The 21,097-nt window shown below is 42.8% G+C and overlaps 1 protein-coding gene and 1 pseudogene across 3 annotated transcripts in view; both read right to left on the bottom strand.

The window, feature by feature from the left end:
* Positions 1-21,097, bottom strand: part of HSPH1 (heat shock protein family H (Hsp110) member 1) — a 56,171-nt gene that overhangs the window by 31,949 nt on the left and 3,125 nt on the right. For both annotated transcript variants that reach the window (XM_081129717.1, XM_081129718.1), the window contains exon 2: positions 14,103-14,224. In XM_081129717.1, coding sequence (XP_080985843.1) covers positions 14,103-14,158 — 56 coding nt within the window. In that variant the 5' untranslated portion in view covers positions 14,159-14,224. The remainder of the gene's footprint in view (positions 1-14,102; positions 14,225-21,097) is intronic.
* Positions 16,291-16,847, bottom strand: LOC308552487 (ubiquitin-ribosomal protein eL40 fusion protein pseudogene; annotated as a pseudogene). Its single transcript has one exon. The product of its transcript is annotated as a ubiquitin-ribosomal protein eL40 fusion protein pseudogene (transcript).

The raw sequence follows: 21,097 nt of genomic DNA, 5'->3' as shown, positions 1-21,097 counted from the left end.
TTGTGTCTTTGTGTTTGTTTCTGTGTATTAAGTATAACTGCTATGACTTCCACTCTTCATGGGGGTGGCCTTTTGTATTAAATGTCCTGTAGGACCTAGTGTTTTTGTCTCTTTCAACTCCTGAGCTGGATGCTCTGGGTGTGTCTCTTTTGTGGGTTTTTTGGGCTGTTGTAATTGGGTCTTGATCGTATTCCTGTTCATTGGTGGGATCTCCTCTCATGATTACTGACTATTATGTTTACCCCAACCACATTGTGCGAGCTGTTGTACAGGTGCAATCTTGAGGTGGTTTCTGCTCTTCCTTGTTTAAAAGTCTCCTCTTCAGCTAGTCTTCAGCTGATAATTCAGGGTGAATATTCCACAATTTAGTGTTAATTCCAGTTTGGTTCTGGGATGAGGTGCAAGAAAGACCCACCTATTCCTGTGCCATCTTATACCCCCTTTGTTTAAGTTTTAAAATCTTGCTCTTTGAAAGGACTCCTAATAAAATGATGGTAGAAGCCCAACTGGGAACCGAACTTGCCACCTTTTGGTGTATGGGACGACAATTCAACCAACTGACAAGGTGATTGCATTCTTAAATTTGAAAATATAATTAAGTATAATTATTTTCGCTGGACCCTACCAAAAAGCCCCCCCTTCCCCCCCCTTTTTATGCACATCAAAACCTTACATTAAAATCCATGGTATCGGCTTTTTTTCCCAAGGGGAGAATACAAATGAATCCCCCACTACCACAAATTATGCAGTCATGTTTCCCACATTTGGGGAAATCACAGGAGTCAGGATACCCGGAGTGCAATGGGTGAGCCTTGCCTTAAGAAAACCACCTTCCTAATCATGGTATCTTCCCTGCCAGGTAAGTATAGGAATAATAGCATTTTTGAACAGAAAAAGAACTTTGAAATTTTTTGGTCTCACATTTTATATGAAGAAACTTGTATAGCAATGAGAAAGTAACAGTTTTTAGTCTTTGCAGCCAGAAAGATTTGGATCAGGTTTAAGTCCTGGGGCAAGAGTAATATACTCAACAGTACAGCTTGTAAGAGCACCGGCCCTCTTGGAGTTTGACTTTATGGGCTTTAATCTTGACTATATATATTTATTAATTTGCCAGCTGTGTGACCTTGAGAAATTACTGAGTCTTCCTGTGTTCCACTTCATAGTGTATATGTAATAATTGAAAGTGTATGTAAAGTACTAAACATGTTATTAGTAGTTAATAGCTATGTAGTCTTCAAATTCTTATGGGGGCCTCAGTTTCCTCATCTGTAAAATGGAGGTCATACCCACCTTGCTGGGAATTTGGAATGATTAAATATAAATAAAACATGTAGTATGTTAGTAGGCAATCCATAAATCATAGTAATAGTAGTAAAATTATTCAAGAAAACCAGAACTTGTATTTCAACTCATATTGCTGTGGAAGCTGAGTTGTACATTTTTAGCCCCCTTTTTTTAATCAGTCCACCTTAACTATTTATTTGAACAGGTGAGTGTGTAGGGGCAGTTATGAGACACTTGACTACGTTCTTGAAGAGGAAGCTGGCATTTGTAGTTGGGTAGAAGTTGGAGCCCAGTGTTTAAGCCAGTCCTGAGACCAACCCTACCTCTGGATTTGCTATGTGAACTTAAACATTTCCTTACTGTTTAAGCCAACTTGAATTAGTGGTTTTTGTTATTTGCTGTAAAAAACATCCTTATTTCCTTAGGAAGGTAAGTCTTCCTTGACGATATTATCTAATGTACCTCCTAGTCACTCTCTGTTGTTACCCATTTATTTCCTTTACAACATATACCACAATCTACAACTATCTTATTTACTTATTTCCTCTTTGAATTGTGTGCCTCAGGTAGGCAATGGCCTTGTTTTTCTTCTTCACAGTGCCCTATAGATGTTAAATAAGTATTTGGTGAATGGTTGAATGATAAAAGCATATCACATACTTAATTGGGGGAAAAGACATTTATCAGCTTTTCTGTAATACAGGGTTTCTCAACCTTGGCACTGTTGACATATTAGGCCAAATAATTATTTTGTGAGTTACTGTCCTGTGCATTGTAGGATATTTAGCATCATCCCAGGCCTCTACCCACTAGGTGCCAGTAGCAGAAAAAAAAAAGTCCTCTGATTGAGACCCACTGCTCTAATATCTACAAGATTTTATTTAAACTTTACTGGCACAAAAATGGCATCATCTGAGGTGATGTTTTTGAGGTAAAATAGAGCAATGTTTGATTTCTGAACCACAGAGGCTAAGAGGATATAGCTATGAGTCAGACAACTCCAGCCTACCTTCCACCTGATTTTTGGGGAGGGGTGATATGTCTCCCATTTAGCTATAGGACATGCTTGCTGTTGTGAAGATGTGTCCTGCCCACTCCAAGGAATTAATTTTGACTGTGATTGAGAAGTGTTTTTATGATTATAAATTATTTCCTTCAGAAACTCATCACTTTTTTTTTGCCTTAGTTTCCTTACTTAGGAACTAATAATTAGAATACCTGCAGTTACTGAAAATTATTAAGTAACTCTTAAATTTATGGCCCCCTTAACAATTCTATTATAGTGGAAGGAATAAAGAAATTTAATATTTTGATAATCAGGATCATTGTTGCCCTATATAATATTCTGATTTTTCACACTGAAAATGAAATTTATATGCCAGAAATAGATTCCACCTGTCTTCTTTTCTTTGTTTCATTAGCACATGTGAGAAAAAGGAAAGGAAGGAAGAGTTAGTATCCTGTGTCTTCTCTATTCTGAACTATAATGAAGTAAATTAAAGTCCTTATACATAAAGATGAGTCACTTAAGTACAGACTATTTGAATTTGCCCCATTGAAGGAAGGCGCCTTAATTCTAGTGGGGAACCACTACCAAAGTGTTGGTGTATTTTTATGTCAGATTCTGAAATCAGGATATGTCTGAACTCCAGAGATGTTAGCGTTATTATGGATGCCATCCTTGGGTAGCACACTGAGTTCTTGGAACCCAAATGGGTTAATGATCCAAGGAGAACCGTGAGAGTGGTAGAATAACATTTTCAAGATTTGTTTTTATTGGGCAAGTCGGACTGATCTTACCTCAGTTGTGCCAAGTGAGATGAAATCCTCTTCTAGATAGTTCAAGAGACCTGGCTACCAGCTTGCAAAGTCAACTTCTGGCAAGGATGGATATAATCACAAAGGTCAGTTGTCTAATAGCGGAAAACTAGAGTGATGTGAAAAAGAGACAGACATGAGAACTAAGAGTCATACAAATTGAAGTTGCTTTAATTCCCCAACATAAAGGAGAAACAGCAAAAATGGTATTTCTTGCCGATTCTGAAAGATGAGTCACTCCAGAATCATTGCTCATGCCTTCCAGCTGCTTTCTACATCTGCAGACGTAAGGTATAAGGTATGTTAGGAGGAGTGAGGAAGGCACTAGAGAAGACATGCTGCCCAACCTCAAAGAGAGGGAGGAGCACAGTGACCATGAGGAAGCTGATATTGCTGATTACTGACTCTGAAATCAACTATTTAAATTGTGAAATGTCAAGTCTGTTTTTCCTGAGGAAGTTTATAAATGGATATCTTTCATTAAAGGGTACATGCACAAATATGTTATTGTACTTTATGCTTGCAAAGGCTTTCTTCTGAGGAGTTCATTTATCAACCTTTGTTACTTTTTGACAATAGTATAAGTTCTCCTTTGTTTCTGAAGGGAGGGAACAGGGTCAGCCCAAGAGAAAAAGTGAGAAAAGTGTGTCTTGACCCTGTTTTTCTATGTCTGTCTCTAGCCTCTTCCTTCACTATTGGGTGTGTCCCCTAAAGGTCCCAGAACACAAACCCAGTGCTCCCTGAACCAAGGTGCTTAAACAGGATATACATGTCCTGTTCCTGCCTGACTTCTCTTTGGCCTTCCCAGGGCTGAGAGGCATAACCAGCCAAAGACTGCCCCAGCCGTTTTACAGCATCAGACAGCTTCAAGGCAGTGAAAAGCTGCCCCTCTTGCCTAGAACAAACCACAACAGGCTGTTTTCCCTGAGGCCCTGCACTGGCCTTGCCAGTTCTAATGGGAGGACACCCCTGAGGGAGGAGGGAGTACGATCAAGGCTTATTACCCTTGGGTGCAAGGATGAAAAGAACAGACCTTTTATTGTTTCTTGAGAGTATAGGAAACCTCACTCTTACTACTGTGACCTATGACATGTCCTTGAGGCTTACATTTGTCCTTGAACAGAATCACAGTTCTCCCTGGAGCAGAGTAAAGTGTGTCCGTCTATGAGTAAAGGGATGTGGGGGTGCTTGGCAAGGATAGGGAAGGGGACTGCAGGAGCCTTGGGCCATTTCCAAAAAGGGTTCCAAGGATCTTGTTGACTTTCTTCAATAAGCAGTGGGTCTCCAGGACATCAATCCTGCTAAAATAAAGCCAATATGGCCAAACCTTTGTACTTTTAAATACATCCTTACAGATTGCATAAAAAAATGCCTATGAGCCTTCAGTTTGAAGTACTTTCTAACTAGTCCACTGTGCACTTTGCTCATACAGAGTAGCCTTCGCTTCACCTATGATGGATGAGAACACCAGTCTGCCCTGGGGATATGGTGATGGACCAGGCAAGATTTAGGGCCAGCCAGCAGGCTGCGGATTCTGTGGTAGTGAGTTACAGACAATATACTGGACTCTGTGTCCAGAGCCAGATGGGTCTGGGGATAACCTCTCTTGGGCAACGACCTAACCTCTCTGAAATCTTACCTGTAAAATGTGAATAGGAAGGCCTACTGAACTGTGGTAAAGGGGGGCACCAATGAATTAAATAATATAAGCTAAGTGCCTGCTACAGCAAGAGAACATGGTAAAGGGCAGTTATGGTTGTTATTGCCTTGATTGATCTCATCACCGAAGACACTCAATTACCTTCATTCTCCTGTAACCCTCTCCTAATAAACAACATGACTCTGTTTACTTGTCCTCACCTATTAGTGTGCTGCTCATAGTGCATGACTACTTAGTCAACAATCCACAGATTTCATAAAATTAGACTCATATATGTTAATATCTTCACAGGTAATTCAAAATCAGAGAATCCAATTTTAGCAGGGAGGTTAAAATGCCTCCTTTCTGTTGTGAGAGATTTTTAAGACTATTCTGGCCCAGCCCATGTGGCTCAGTGGTTTAGCATCGACCTATGAACCAGGAGGTCACGTTTTGATTCCTGGTCAGGGCACATGCCCAGGGTTGCAGGCTCGATCCCCAGCAGGGGGTATGTAGGAGGCAGCTGATCAATGACTCCCATCATTAATGTTTCTCTCTCTCTCTCCCTCTCCCTTCCTCTCTTAGAAATCAATTTAAAAAAATTTAAAAAAAGAATATTCTGCAGATTTTTACTTTGTCACTGTCCTGGAGAGATTGCCTTGACTTTATTTTCTTTACCTTTATCTCTATTACATTTTTCTTAAAGCCCTTACTTCAATGTCATTTTATAACATCATGTTTCTGCTTAGTAGATCACTATAGTGATATCAGTACATTTTCTAAAGGAATAATACAGTGCCATGCCAGCCACCTTTGTTCAGCAGTGGAAGTTTTCCTAAGCCGAGGCATTCATCCATTCATCCAACAAATATTTGTGAAATTCCTCCCATCAAAAGCCATTCTATAAAAGTATTACAGTTGATTCAAAGATTATTGTTGACAAAAAAATGTTTACCTACCTGCTAGAGTGAGGGATACAGAGAGGTGTAAGCAAAGGGCCACAGGGAGGTGTAGGTGAAGCCAAGAGCTTAGGGACCAGAGAGAACTGTTCTCATGTCTCCACTCTCTCACTGCAACTGTGTGACTCCGGGAAGTTGCTTATACTCTCTGAGCTGCAGAATTTTCACCTTTGGAATGTGGATCCACCATCATTCAGTCGACAGACATGGCCACTTTGTCCTGGCTACCTCTCCAGGTTATTTACTAATGCTCTCTTATGAAGTCCTCACCACAGTACTGTAAGGCATCTGGGCAACATATGCTGTTTTATCTCCTCCTGTCCTTCTAATTTATATATTCATTTAATAAACTTTGGACCAGGCCCTGTGCTAGGAAGCACCTGGTTTAAAGAAATAAAGAGATAAAGACCATACCTCAAGCTCCTCAACCTAATTGGGGACACCCAATGATCCCATGTAATCATCATAACATGGTGCTGTGTATAGAACATTATTGGAAACAGAAGCAGTACACATAGCTCAGCCTGGACCAGGGGTGTGGGATGGGGGGACAAGGCAATTGACACCTGAGGTGAGGTGAAGAGGCTGGAGGAAGGGGACTTCATTTCCCTGCCAGAGGCGGCAAATACACAAGTGATGGACTATACCTATAAGGAAGAGCAAGGGTCACAGTAAGGAATCAGCAATAGTTATGTAAAAATGTAAGCAACAGAATGGCAATTACTAAGGATGTGTTTCCAGATTGTCTCTGAGAACTAAAAGGTTGGTAAGGGTGTCAGGGGCCTTGCTGACTTTGCAATAGCAATGACTCTCCAGGAAACTGATCATGATAAAATAAAATCAATATGGCTAAACCTTGTGTTTCCAATATTTCCTCACAAATTTCACAATTAAAATGCCTGTCGGCCTGAATTTTTTTCAATTATGCACCTGCTGCATTCAGAGTAAGCCGAATGAGGCCAGTTCACGGGGCCAGGGCTTTTATTTATTTAAAAATAATTTTTTTAATCCCCTTCCAAGGATATTTTTTCCATTGCTCTTCAGAGAGAGTGGGAGGGGAGGGAGAGAAATATCGATATGAGAGAGACACATCGATTGGCTGTCTCCTGCATGCACCCCAACTGGGCAGGGGATCGAGCCTGCAGCCGAAGTACATGGCCTTGGCTGTACTCAGTCCATGGGCCAATGCTCTAACCACTGAGCAAAACGGCTATGGAGCCAGGGCTTTTAAAATCATGATGGACTCTGAGTGGTTCTCAGGGTTGGCAACACTTTTTAATAATTCCAAAATGGTGCTTTGTGTTCTGCTTCTAGAGAAGGGTAACTTCCTGCCCCCTGGCTCAGGCCACTCACTGTACCACTCGCCCAAAGCCAAGGGCAACCTCAAACAGGTCCAGTGAGGGGATTCTACAGGCTCACTGCAGACAGCACCCCCACAGCCAGGAGAGCAGGTGGACCATGAAAAGAAAATCTCTGTCCAAGCATTTGTGGGCTAAGAGTAGAGCCAAGTGTGTCAGACACCGGAGGAGTTGAAGTATCAATAAATTGTAGAAATGAGAAGGCTTATGCAGGAAGCAGGAATCCTAGAAACTTGAATTTAGTCTCTTTGCCACCCAGGGGAGCCAGAGACTCATGAAAATCTTATACAAAGCTGCCAAAGAGAAGAGCCAGGTCACAGCAAAGCAGTATTTTGGTTTGGGCTTTTGCATTTACAGGCAACAAAAAATCAAACCACCAATAAAACAAAAAAAAAGGGGGGGGGGATTTATTGATTCACAGAACTTGGAAGTTTTGGGGTGTCTCTGGTGTAGGCTTAGCCACATCTAGGGGCTCCCGTAGGTTCATCAGGCCTTACAGTCTTTCTTTGACCATCTCTCAGCTGAGCTCTGCTCTGTTTTGCTTTCCTGCTGTCCTGTGCCTTCCTCATGTGGGGCAACGTCAGGTCTGCAGCTGCTTGGGGACACAGCACTTACAGCTGGGAAGAGGAGCACCACTGGGCATCATGCGTGTTTTCCAGAAAGCCATGCAAGGTCCCTGTGAGATAGGTACCTTCTATTTTGTCCTCATTTTACAAATGAGAGTGAGGCTCAGCTGGATTAGGTAATTTCCTGAAGGACACTGGTAAGTGTTCAGCCAGGTGTTAAATTCTGAAGTCCTCCCCGGATCAAAGGGGAGGGGCCATGGAGGGGAAGGGCATGTGGCACTGGCCTTTGAGCTAGGAGTGAGAGAGCTAGTGGGTGTGGGCGAAATCAACATGAGGAGACAGGTAAAGTGCTTTTAAGTAGCTCCTGCCCTTCCTTCAAGTACACCTAAGCCACAAATCCATAACGGGTAAGTCCCAAAGAACAGAACAAGATTTTAGTTCCGTTAGAGGCACAGGTTAGCACCTGGTGAGGCCTCAGGAGTGTAGGCAGGGACAGTCCTGTCTGATCTCACAGCCAGGGGCAGGGGCACAGAGAGTCTGCAGGCTGCTCTGGGGGTGAGGCTGCTCTAAGAGGCTCCCCTATGTCTGGGGCCTTCACCCTTCGGGTACTGTATTCCCATTACTTGAGTGAGCCAAGCTGCTAGATCTTCCCAGGGGGGCTGCCATAAGTCCAGCAGGGGTTGGAATAGCTGCAGAAATGAATCTGGAAGTGTACTGGGGCACAGGAGGGGCTGCATGGAAGAACAGGGTTAACTGCATTTAGAGTGACTATAAACTGAGGGCTAGAAATCTCCAGAAAACAAGGGTTTGTAACAAGGAAAGTTGGCATTCAAGTGTCTCCTTGAATTCAAGAAGATGCTCAGGATTATGCTAGGTAATGGGGGATGAGGTAACGTCCAGAGCACATATGACAGAGACAGATGGAAGCTGAATCCAGAGGAAGCCAGGCCTTGCTCTTGAAAATTTAATCAACCTGTGATGTGACTCTAGTCATTGTGGGATCACAGCCCAGGCACAGCAGTGACTGGTTTATGCTATTTGCATTTTGTAGCTTTCTTTTGACTTTACCTAAGAATTTAAAAAATATTATATTCTGTTTTAGTTATGCTAGAGAGAAAGGAAGGAAGGGAGGGAGGGAAGAAGGAAGAAAAAGGTGTACACACACAGAGATCTTTGTGAGCTGTGATAGGGTTGATAATATTTGGACGGCACCCACATCCTCAGGTCCTGCCTTGCCATAGTCACCTCCTTGAGTATCTAGAGAGAACAAAGTCAGGCAAGGGGCCACCATTACTCTGAGGCTTTGTTTCAAACCCAGTGCAGAAGTCCTTTGGTGGTGGAGGAGATCCTTTTACTTAGGCTAGCAGCCAACCTGAGGGGCATCTGGGCTTTTTCATCCTGGATCCACACACATTCATTACTCCGGCATTCATTCACTTTCATTCAACAATATTCACTGGGTGTCTCCAACATGCCAAGCACCGGTCTAGGCATTTGGTTTTCAGTAGCAAACAACACACAAAAATCCTTGTTCTCATGGAGTTTACATTTTATTTTACATTTGAGAGAGGGAAAGAGAGAGAGAGAGAGAAACATCGAATTGTTCCACTTATTTATGCATTCATTGGTTGATTGCTGTATCTGCCCTGACTGGGGATGGAACCTGCATATCGGACGATGCTCTAACCTCCTTCAATAGAAGGAGACCAACGAAGTAAAAAATGACAACTTGTGGTAAGAACTATGAAGACAACTAAAGCAGCGTAAGGAGGGAGTGGATGGTACAGGGAAGTGTGTGTGTGTGCACACGTGTGTGCGTGCCTGCACATATCTGCTCATGGGCTCCTACTTCATATAGGGTGATAGCAAATGAGCAGAGACCTATAAGAACTGAGAGATGACACAAATATCTGGGGGACAAATTCTCAGCAGAGGGGGAAACATATGCAAAGGCCCTGGGGTAGGAGCTTGGTTGGCATGTTCAGCAAGTTGCAAGGAGGCCAGTGAGTCCTGAATGGAGTGGCAAAGGCAGGAGTGATAGGGAGGGGATCATAGAGGTAGTTGGGATCATCTATGATCATCTCAGGCCTTATAGGCCACAATAAGATCCTTTCTTTGCCTCTCAGTGACATATAAAGCCATTGGGGAGTTTTGAGTAGAGGAGTGATATTTGTGATTTTCAAAGTGTCACTCTAGGTGCTGCATGGAGTCCACAGCAGCATTGTCCAATACAAATATAATGTGAGCCACAAGTGTGAATCATATATGCAATTAAAAAAAATTTTCTAGTAGCCACATTAAGAAGTAAAGAGGTCCTATACACCAAAAAGCTTGTGTGTTCGATTCCCAGTCAGGGCATATACCAAGGTTGCAGGTCAATCCCTGGTTGGGGAGCATAGAGGAGGCAACTGATCAATGTTTCCCTCCCTCTCTTCTTTCCTCTCACTCTAAAAATTAAAAAAATCCTCAGGTGAGGATTAAAGAAAAGTAAAAAGAAACAGGTGAAAATAATTTTATTATGTTTAACCTAATCTAGCTAGATTATTAATAGTACAACATGTAATCAATATTAAAATTATTGGGATAGTTTATACATTTTTATATTAAATCTTTGAAATTTGGTGTATATTTTATTCTTATAGCTCCTCTTAATTTGGACTAGTCACATTTCAAGTGCTTAATAGCCTTATGTGGCTTGTGGTTACCATACTGCATAGCACAGGTCTACACCATGGGGAGCAGGGTGGAAACAGGGCCACCAGTTGAGACGTTCTTTTGATGGTGCCAAGAAGAGATAATGGTGAGGAAAGATGAAACTAAGGTCCAAAGCACATCAAGGACTAGTAATCCAGAGGAATAACAGTTTCTCCTTAAGGCAGGGTGTTGGACTTGCTGATTCACTCACCCCTGCTCCCTGTAGGGAGAAGGCAGAACCCTACTGGGAACAGCTGACATGTTACAACCACACTGGAGGGAAGACTCCATACTCAGTCATGTTCACCCAGCATGGGGGGAGGGGGGTGTGACTGCTCAGGCAGTACTTGGGCGGCTGTTTCTTGGATGTGGGACATTTAGGAATAAATCCCCTGGGGGAAGGATGAATGAATGGTTTCTTACTTCAAAGACCAACTCAAACCCTAAACAAGTCCTCTGACAACATCCCATCTACCGTCAGTTTCCTCATGGGTAGGATTTCCCAAACTAGAGCATCATTCTAACAACTCACCTGATTTTTTTGTGTCCAAATGGCCCTTAGTGGAAATTTAATGTTGTCTTGAGGGACAAGTAAACACAACAAATAAAGAATAAGCGCTCAGTCAAGACTATAGGCCTATTTCAAACTGGCTTTTTAAAAAGAAGGGTTTATGTTTGAGGTTTATTGGGAGGATGTTGGGAAGTGATGCTATAGAGCACCAAGTAGAGTCAACAAGCTGGCACTCACTCCCTCACAGGACTCCCACACTCAATTATTAGCACGTTCATACATTGTTGCCTACATCGCTGAGCTGTCAGCAGGATAACTTAAATGACTAGAGTGAACAGTATAGAGGACCAAAACATAATAGTATGTTTTAAAGATTCTATTTTTCTAAAGAAGTATTTCACAGTCAACTAATGCCCATCAGAAAAATCACTGGGCCCTGAATGCCCAAACTGAATAGAATTTTCAGAAATGGGAACTGTGACTAAAGTATAGTCCCATTGTTTTTTTAAATCTCCGATTCAAAATTGTTCAAAAAACTGGGCTTTTGGCGTCTGTGGAGAGACTTTCACATTTGAAAGTTAAGTATTTGGTGTCCAAATACTTCGTTTCAAAAATCAGCCCAGAGCTGGAATTTTTATCAGCCCCAGACCTGAAATTGGATTGTCATTCGTTTGTGCCCTAAGGCATAAATCCAGGGCTGACAGTAGAGAAAGCCTAACTGAGACAAGTGTCAGGACAGCTTCAATGAAAAAGCAATTTACTTGACTTTTAAACTGTGTTGTTCAGATAAGTCAGTCAATACACCAGTTGCTACAATCTGTCATTACTGAGAAATGATGGGAACTATTTATTTATAAAAAAATATTTCTAATGTTATATAAGTTAATTCAACATAGATTTAAGGACCTACTTTGTGTCAGGCACTGTGTGGATAGAAAGGCAAATTAGACCAGGTATAGAAACAGAATTATAATAGGTTGTAATAGATGCTATGAACACAACAGAATTCTGTATAAAGACTGTGCACCCTGGGCTGGGGTGGGGATAGAGACAAGAAAACATTAGAACTTGTCTTTATATTTTTTTATCTCATACTTTAAAGTTTTCAATTTTTGTGTGTTTTTAGACACACATAATTAGTACAGTGATACACATAATTTATAAATAGATATAGGTAGCTGTGGTGCATAACCAGTCATTTAGAGAGCACAGCTAAAGGAAAGATGCAGGAATCATGGGATCTGAGCTGTGGAGGACTCAGGACAATTGCCTGAATAAGCAATATTCAATCTGAGTTGCACAGGAAGCCTGTGATTTTGCCAGACAGAAAAGCCTGAGGGGTGGGGGCATGCTAGTCAGAAGGAAAAGATGGCAGTGTTTCCTCACCTGTGAAAGAACATGACACTTTTACACAATGGGGCGCGGCCCCAGAGAGTCCTGCCTCCATGTGGACATGTGAGGGAAAGGAGTGAACCAATGGATCTTAGGGTGCCAAGTTCATGAGCTTGTGTTTAACCCCATATAAAGGAGAGGAGGGGAGGAAAGAGGACTCAGTGGTCTTCTGGATAATCAGAACCTGGGTCAGCCTGTGGGGCTCTCTTCCTAGTTATGATGCTAAGAGTGCAGGAATAACCTTCTTCTGTTGGAGGAAGAAGAAACGAGAATCAAAATCTCTCCTACCTCACTTCACAGTAAATGTCACCCCAAGCAAGAGAGGGCCTTATATTTTCACTAACTGGACTGCAAAGAGTCCCCCAGCAGTCTACAACCAAGTCCATGTTGCTGGTTAGCACAATATCAATCTCAGGCATGTGGTTAGATCAGCATTGTCTTTGAATTCTTTCTTTTCCACTCCTAATAAAACTTATTCTCATTACTATCTGCCTAAAGTCACAAATAACCAAATCATGAAATCAAATGCCCTCTTAATAGATCTGCAGGACTTGATGTCATTGGTAGCCTGTTTGTATTCATCACTGGTCATAGTTGCAAGCAGGAGAAATCACTCTGGCTGATTTAAGGAGGGAAGAACAGAAAGGTATTGGGTAGCTCCAATAATTGGGGGGCATTGGGGGGTGGACATGGGGGAGGGGCAAGGAACCAGGCCTCAAAGCCAGGAAGCCCAGAGTAAGTCCCCAAATCATGCTGGTGTCAGAGAGTTGGAGAAGTGGTGTTAAAGTATTTGGTGTCAAGAGGAGAAAACCTAACAGCCCCCCAGATGGGGTCCCCAAACTGGTGTCCTGCCATTTGCCTCTTCCTAGTCTTCATGACTCCCATGAATTTTTTTCTCACTTCTTTTGTAGATCACTTCAAATCTGTATTTCAGTCACGGACCTTTCTCTAAGTTCCAGTCCTCGTGTCTATCTGCATTGAACATTCCCATTTAGATGACCCACCCTCCTCTCAAATGCAATTTGCCTAATACAGAACACCAAAATCTTTTAAATCAACGTATGTGTTTTCTTAGCTTCTCCAACCACGACTCTTAACCACTCAAACTTCAGAATCATGTTATTCCTTCTGGTTCACCCTGAATCTATTTGGTATGCCCTTCATGCCTTCACAATAACTCTGGCATTCACTTTCTTTTTCTAACCTTGCAGACCCGGCTCTAGTTCAACCTTGTAATGACTCTGCCTGGACTACTGCAACAAGCTGCCAAACTGCTATCCGTCTGCTCCCTCCTTTGCCTTCTGGACTGTCCCCAGTGTCTTCTTCATGGGCTGCTTTGATGAGTGTCAGCTTCTCAACCACACAGTGAGTCTCCACTGACTATCAAAGGAAGTACGCGACTTGGTGCACCTGCCATGCAACGCCTCAGCCCTGTTGCCTCACCTTCCTTACCCTGCTCTAGCATTGTTAGTCTATGAGTTAACCTTGAACATTTAAACAAACTAAGGGAACCCTGGCCAGTGTGGCTCAGTTGTTTGGAGCATCATCTAGTGCACTGAAAGATCATGGGTTTGATTCCCAGTCAGGGCACATACCTAGGCTTCAGGTAGATCCCCGGTCGGGGAGCGTGCAGGAGGCAGCCAGTTGCTGTTTCTCTCTCACATCGATGTTTCTTTTGCTCTCTCCCCCTTCCTCTCTCTGTCCTCAGGTGAGGATTAAAAATAAAATAAAATAGACTAAGGGATGTAACCTTGCAGGGATCACAGGAAGACTATACTGATTCTAACCACCCAGAGGTCCTTTGAATGCTATGCCCACAGTGTTTCTCTCTCCCATTACCACCACTGCCCACTTTGGTTTCTCCCTTTCTCAACCAACCTCTGGATGCTTCTGCGGGTCATGGCAGCTTCCCTGAACACAGGCATAATGAGCATCTCAACATCTGGGGTTTTCTTCTTTCTTCTCTTTTATCTCATGTCTCTCCAAAAGTAGATGTCAGTCTACAAAGCAGGGAAACACAAAAACAGGACTTACCTACTCTCGAAAGTCAAAGAACATGACAACTGAATGCAAGCAAGATAATGCTAACATCTGCTCGACTTATAGCTCTTAAAATGCTGTTTCTGAAAATCATACTTTCATTTGTGTAGAACATTATCACACCGTAGCTATTTTACTGTTGTTGAAGTCAGGGAAATATAAAGGAAATACTTTCTTAGAATAAAAGAGACATAGGTCATATTTTGGTTCTAGTTTCTTCAACTAAAACAAGTGATATCTGTATCTCTAAGCTTGACAGTTCTCTTGCCGATGAATGAGAAGTCCTCAGTGCTTGTGACCTCCTTTCCTGGGCCTTATCAACTGCATCCCTCTCTTCCCAGGGACCCAAGTGCTCACCAGGGACCGTGCCCCACTCTGGGGTTGGCTATTGTCCTCTTCAGGCAGCTTTCCTTTCTTCTCACCCCAATGTCATCTTTGTGTGTTAGAAATATATTTTATGCATGATTAACTGTAGTCACATTGCTGTATCCACCTTCTGCAAATATCTCTCTTACCTCACTGATTTTATGTCTTTATTTTTTTCCATTTCTACCATTTTGGGTCCTTCCCTCAATTCATCACCTCTATTCATATCCCACCTTCTCTCTGAAACCATCCTTGATTTTCCAAGCCAGGGTTTTCTTTCTTTCAAGAACACTTGAAGCTGCTTGGTTGTCTGGACTTCTTCTCTAACTACCCTGTTCTAGAATTATTCATGTGGTAACTTGGAAAAGAGTTTAGAGCTGTACAAAGGTAAGGTGACATTACTTGTAGCTGTATCTTTCCTTTCCAGATATTTTGTGATTCCCTGAAGGGCAGAACCTAAGTTCTCAACTTTGTTCATGTCTCTAGGCACCAAGCATCTTTTCAGAGCAGATGATGGGGTGTCACAGGATGGTGGTGCTGAGGAAGGGTAGATGATTGGGGATATCTGCTCTCTCTCTGGACTACAGAGGATTACAACTTTCTCACCCTGCAGTGAAACTCCAGCAGAGGTGACAGTGTCATTGCTGCTGGTGCTTGGCTCTCTAGTGTGCCCCTTCCCTGCAATAAGGACTATGGAGAACTCAAGTTGAGCCTGAGGTTACCGACAATGCACAAGAGCTGGCCTGGAGTTCACTGACAATGCATAACAGCTGGCCTGGAGTTTTGCCTGGACCAGCAAACTTGGCCTGACCAAGAAAGCCTTTGAAATTTAAAGCCCCTGAAATTTCAGGTTTTTTGTTACTAAAGCATAATTTCGCCCATATCACCAATACTTATTATTTTTAATGGGTTCTTGGAAATTTAGCACCTCAAAACAACAAATCTAAAACAAAATGGAGCAATTCAGGGTAAGACCAAGGGCTTTAGAGTCAGGCTGACCAGCGTTTGAACACAGGGTCCCACAACTTACAATTTCTAAGCTGGCAGTTTTCAAAGCTCAGAAAACTTTTGGTCTCAAGGCCCCTTTATACTGTTAAAAATTATTGAGGATCCCAAAGAATGTTTTGTTCCTCCAAAGAACTTTTATGTGGGTTGTAGCTAGGAATATTTGCTGTATTAGATATAAGACCGAGATATTTAAACATATTCATTTATTAATTAAAAAACTTAACCTATCAAGTTAATATACAGCAGTGGGCAAAGTAGGTTTATAGTTGTGAGTACACAAAACACAGAGATTATTCTTGTATTACTTATTGTATTATTTTCCATATGAACAACTATAAACCTACTTTTGCCCACCCCTGTACTATATTTTTATGAAAAATAACTTTATTTTTCAAAATAAAAAAATAGTGAGAAGAGTATCATTATTTTACATTTTAGTACATTTTTTATCTGGTTTAATAGACGGGTGAATTCTCACATTTGCTTCTTCATCTACCTGTTGGGATATACTGTTTTGGGTGAAGTAAACGAAGAGAATCCAGCTTCACACAGGAACCTAGTTGGAAAGTGAGGAGATATTTTAATAATCTTTTCATAACTTGAGCCAATTGGGAGTTTCTTTTTTTTCTTTTCTTTTTTTTAACTGCTCCAGTCAAGGGAAAGGAAACTTTATTGAGGCCCCAGGGCCATGGGGTTCAGGCAGGGTCCAAGGAGGTGGTAGAGGGGCCTTATTTAACTTCTTCTTGGGGCCCAGGTTGTTGGTGTGGCCACACCTCTTGTGGGAGGTGACAGTGCGGGGGATGCAGGTGGCCGCAACACATGAGGCAGATCATCTTGTTACAGTTGTACTTCTGGGCGAGCTGGCGGAGGGAGGAGTCAATGATGCCACCCTGCAGAGGAAGCACCAAGTGCAGGGTGGACTCTTTTTGAATATTGCAGTCTGAGAGAGTGCAGCCATCCTCCAGTTGTTGGTGCACAATCAGGTGGGACATCCTCATCGTGGATTTTAGCTTTGACATTCTCAGTGGTGTCACTGGGCTCAGCCTTGAGGGTAATGGTCTTGCCAGTCAGGGTCTTCACAAAGATCATGGATCTCTGTCTGCTGGGGAGGCTGCTTGGTTGCCTTCTTGAAGAGAGAGAGCCAACTGGGAGTTTCTGAGGGGTTAGTTGAAATGTCAAATCTGAAGTCACAGTGAACTTTTGTACCATGTTACCTTAAAATCCATTGGTTTTTCTTTTAAATGCAAGTTTTTTTGTAACATCATACATAGGTCACAAAAGTATGTGGGTCTTCCAAATGTGGACTCATTTTGTTATACAAGATCAAAAAATCATATTTGTAAACACCACCATTGATATCATTGAAAAGTCTTTAAGGACTGAAAAGCTATTGAGCACACAGTGGCAGATACGAGGTTTCCAAAATTCAAATTTCTCATGAAAACTTAAATATTATTGTTAGCAACACATAATATCCTTGAAGTAATAGGTTTGCTTTGTTTATTTTTGAGAATATATTTGCCCAGTTCTTTTTTTTTTTTTAATTTATCTTTATTGTTCAAAAAATTACAGATGTCCCCTTTTTTCCCATTAGGCCCTTCCACTCACTCCCCGCCCCAGGCCTTCACCCCACTATTGTCTGTGGCCATGGGTTATGCATATATGCATATAAATTCTTTGGTTAATCTCTCCCTGCCCCCACCAACCCTAGCTTCCCTCTGAGATTGGTCAGTCTGTTCCATGCTTCTATGTCACTGAATCTATTTGTTGCCCAGGTCTTAATGCTGAATAACCAGTTTGTCTGCAAGTGTTTCTATCAACTAAAAATGGTGTTCTGTGGGGGAAAAAGACAACCCAGCTAGTTCAGGTTGCAACTCAAGCACTCCCACAACTGCTTTTTCTTGATATACATACAGTATGATATACAGTGTAAGGACTTTTATGCTATTCCTCAGTTTGCGACACAGAATTTTAAAAAGATGTGTACTCAAGGGTGCAATTTAATAAATTTAGTAATTTGTATGCCTTATCAAGGATCTTCCTAAGTGGTCTTGGCCCTTTTGCCACTGCAGGTACAGTCTGCTGCCACCGCCTTGATTACCGCTAAGGCAGTTGGCACTCTCACCCAATGCTGCTCTGGCACCAACACAGAAAAAAAAAGCCAAAGCCAAACCTTGAGAACCTGGGCACCTGAAAGAGCCTTGGGGACCCCTAAGAGGACGGTGCTCCTCCCCCCCCCCCGTGAGAAGTGCTGTTCTCAAGCATGTTCCTTAACCTCTGTAGAGTAGGAGTAAAGCAATTTTGAGAATTAAACACAGTATTATTTAACAAGAAATAATGCATGCACAGCATGTAGTAGAGTGCCTGGTATACAACAAATGTTTATTAAATGTTAGCTGTTGCTCTTCAACCGCTGATATTGTGGGGGTACATCATTTATAACAGTAGTAATGATGATAATCTTCTGTTTTTCTCCACAAACTCTTTCCTCTGGCAGATCTCCATTTCAGTTAAGTGCTCCATCTGGCTCTCTGCAGCCGTCCTCTGTGCTGTGGCCTATCTACTGGCTCCCTCATAATCACCATGGATCTGGCCTCTGTCCAGCCTTCGCAGCCATCCCTTCCCTCTACTCCTGTTGCTACTACCACCATTAAAGAGCATGATTTTGTGGAAAGACTGCTGTTAAAGGCAGCTCTGGCTATTGGTATTTGACCTGCCCAAGACTCAGTGTACTCATCCGTGAAGCGGGAATAAGAATAGTTTCTCTCCCTCCCTCCTCCTCCCCCCCCCTCTTATTTTGTGAGGGTTAAATGAAATGGTATATTTGAAAGTAACTGGCAGAGTGCCCAGCTATAGCATGTGTTCAGCACGTTTCCCTTTCTCCTTTTCTCATGGTTTTGTTTTGAAAACAGTCTTTATTCTTTTTCTTCCCCTCTCCAGTCTATCCAGAACATTACCACTGAGTTAATTTTCTCACAGCATAACTCATTCATTTAATCAGTACCAGCACCCATGGGCAGGGCATTCATTCACAATGGGCTCTCTGGTAAGGTTGCAGACTCAGTCTCGCAGTAGAGACTGTTGTCATCACCGGCTGACACATCTTTCCCATCTCTCCACTGCCCTGACAGCTGCACTCAGCAGAAGGTTATTCTTCTTAGCATGGCATTCAAGGTCCTCCTTGAAGCCACCAGACCACACCAAACTGAACTCATCAGCCTCTAAACTCATAGCTCCCCTGACTTTCATGTCATTGCCTGCCCTGTTCCCCCTGCTGGACGCCCTTCTCCCTGTCTCCATCTACTGACTGCCTATCTGTTCTTTAACCCTCAGTTCAACTGCTTCGTGTGCATGAGGCCTTCTCCAGTCCCCAAGAGGGGTGTGCTGTGCATGTCACATTTCCTTCAGGTGCTTCTTAGGGGACTTGCCCTGTTCTACACACGCTCATGGTTCTGTGGGTACATCTTGGTTCTGTTTATCAGACTGATCAACCCAGGAAAACGCATTTCTCTTCCCAACCTCAGCAGGTCACATGAAGGCCTCACTCCTACAGTCATTCTGTGACTTATTTGTTGGCGGATAAATGAAAAAAGTTTACTCATTTTGTTGAGCTTGTGAACCAGGATCCTACATATGAAAGCAGCTGTTGTAAAATGAACAACTACCTATCAGCAACACCAAAAAACAGCAACACATTTTGTGTGGGTTGCGGAACAGTCATGGCCCATGCCGTCTGTTCTTAAAAGTCCAGTGCAGACACTTCTCTTGCTCCTGAGAGAAATCATGCACGTTAGGAGTGATTCTACAGGAATCATTGCTGAGAACAGGAGGAAATTTCATTCTAGAAAGGAGGTCAACATAGCCAAGGGGAGACTCCATTTCTGATCAGAAGTCTCGAGGAGATAGCTCATTTTTTTTGCACAGAAGCCTTTATACCACTCTGTGTATTCCAAAGAACAAAAAATTGAATGGCAATAACTCTGCATTTCTGGGCTTATCCTGGGGGTCTGTCGAGATGGCAACCTCTGTTGTATTTATTTCCTGGATCTTGGTTCAGGGCTGTGAGTCTGTAAGAGTCCTGTGGTCAAGCCTCTTTGGACAAAATGTTGGTTGAAAGTCTGACTTGGCAGAATGGGTTTTGCCTATAATTTGTGAACAGGTCTGGAAGCACAGTGAGACAAGCCCCGTTAGGGCACTGGACAGACCACCTTATTTATGCATCTGAGCCTTCATCCTGCACTCCTGCTGCCTGGGGCCTGCACCACTGGATCTACACTAATGAAGGTTTTTGCTGGTTCTTTTCTTTCTCTCACTCTTCTTCCATAGGAGGCAAAGGTTCTCTTGCTCCCCTAAAGGCTAGAGCATCAGGGACAATGACTGGCTGCTCTCCCATCACCAGATGTGCACTGATTCTGGGGGTGTGGGGCATGGTTAGCAACTGGTTAAATCATGGGTCTGATGATCAAAATGACCTTATGTCCTTGAGACCCAATTTTAGACACTGAAGTCCCCTGTCAGACCATTGCCCTGATTTTAAGTTTGGAAAGTAATCACTAAGGCCACTAATAATTCATAAGGCCACTCCTCTGTGTGCGAAGAGAGGGGCCCCCTGAAGCCCTGTAAGGGCCACTGAGGGTAGAGATTTGGAATCTTATCTCTTGGTCTTTGCTGCTACAGGACCAGTATGCCCAGGAGGCCTCTTCCAAGTACTGGTGAGAGGCATCAGGCCAGAAGGGGCCCAGTAAGACACCTGTGCCACCTCGTCCCACTCCCTTCCCTCCTCCACTCCTTTGCGCTGACTTGCTTCCTGCATGCCATGCTTCTGCCTGGGATTTCTTTTCTTTCTTTCTGAACCCAGGACCCTCCTATTTCTCTTTTAAGACCCTGCAATAGTCACTTCCCTCTTTCTGACGGTTTCCATGGCCTTGAGAGATTTCATCTTTCCCTCTGTAGTGTCTAGAGTGTTTCCATCTACCTGTGCTGTAGCACTTACCACTCTGCAATAAAATTACTTATGAACATTGCTGCCTCCCTAATGGGACTGTATATTTTATGCTTCTTGGTATCTGCCCTGGAGCCTAGCAATGGGCATGCTACCTAGAGGGCGTTCACTGTGGGCTGAATGAGTGAATGGACTTTTGGGCCTTAAGTATAGTTACTATAAGATCACAAACCATCTGTTTGGAACTTGCTTATTAGATTATTTAGCTATCTATGGTTTTATGCATATGTCTTTATGTTTTCCTTTAGTATTTAGAAAATTATTTTTTTTTAATCCTCACCTGAGGATATTTTTTCCATTGCTTTTCAGATAGAGTGGAGGGGGGGGAGAGGGAGGGAGAGACAGAGAGAGAGAGGGGAATACTGATGTGAGACACATCAACTGGTTGCCTCTAGTACACACCCTGACCAGGGCGAGCCTGCAACTGAGGTACGTGCACGTGGCTGGAATAGAGCCC

Source organism: Miniopterus schreibersii, assembly GCF_964146895.1.
Source record: "Miniopterus schreibersii genome assembly, chromosome: 2".
Lineage (NCBI taxonomy): Eukaryota > Metazoa > Chordata > Mammalia > Chiroptera > Miniopteridae > Miniopterus > Miniopterus schreibersii.
This window is presented reverse-complemented; position numbering and strand designations above follow the sequence as displayed.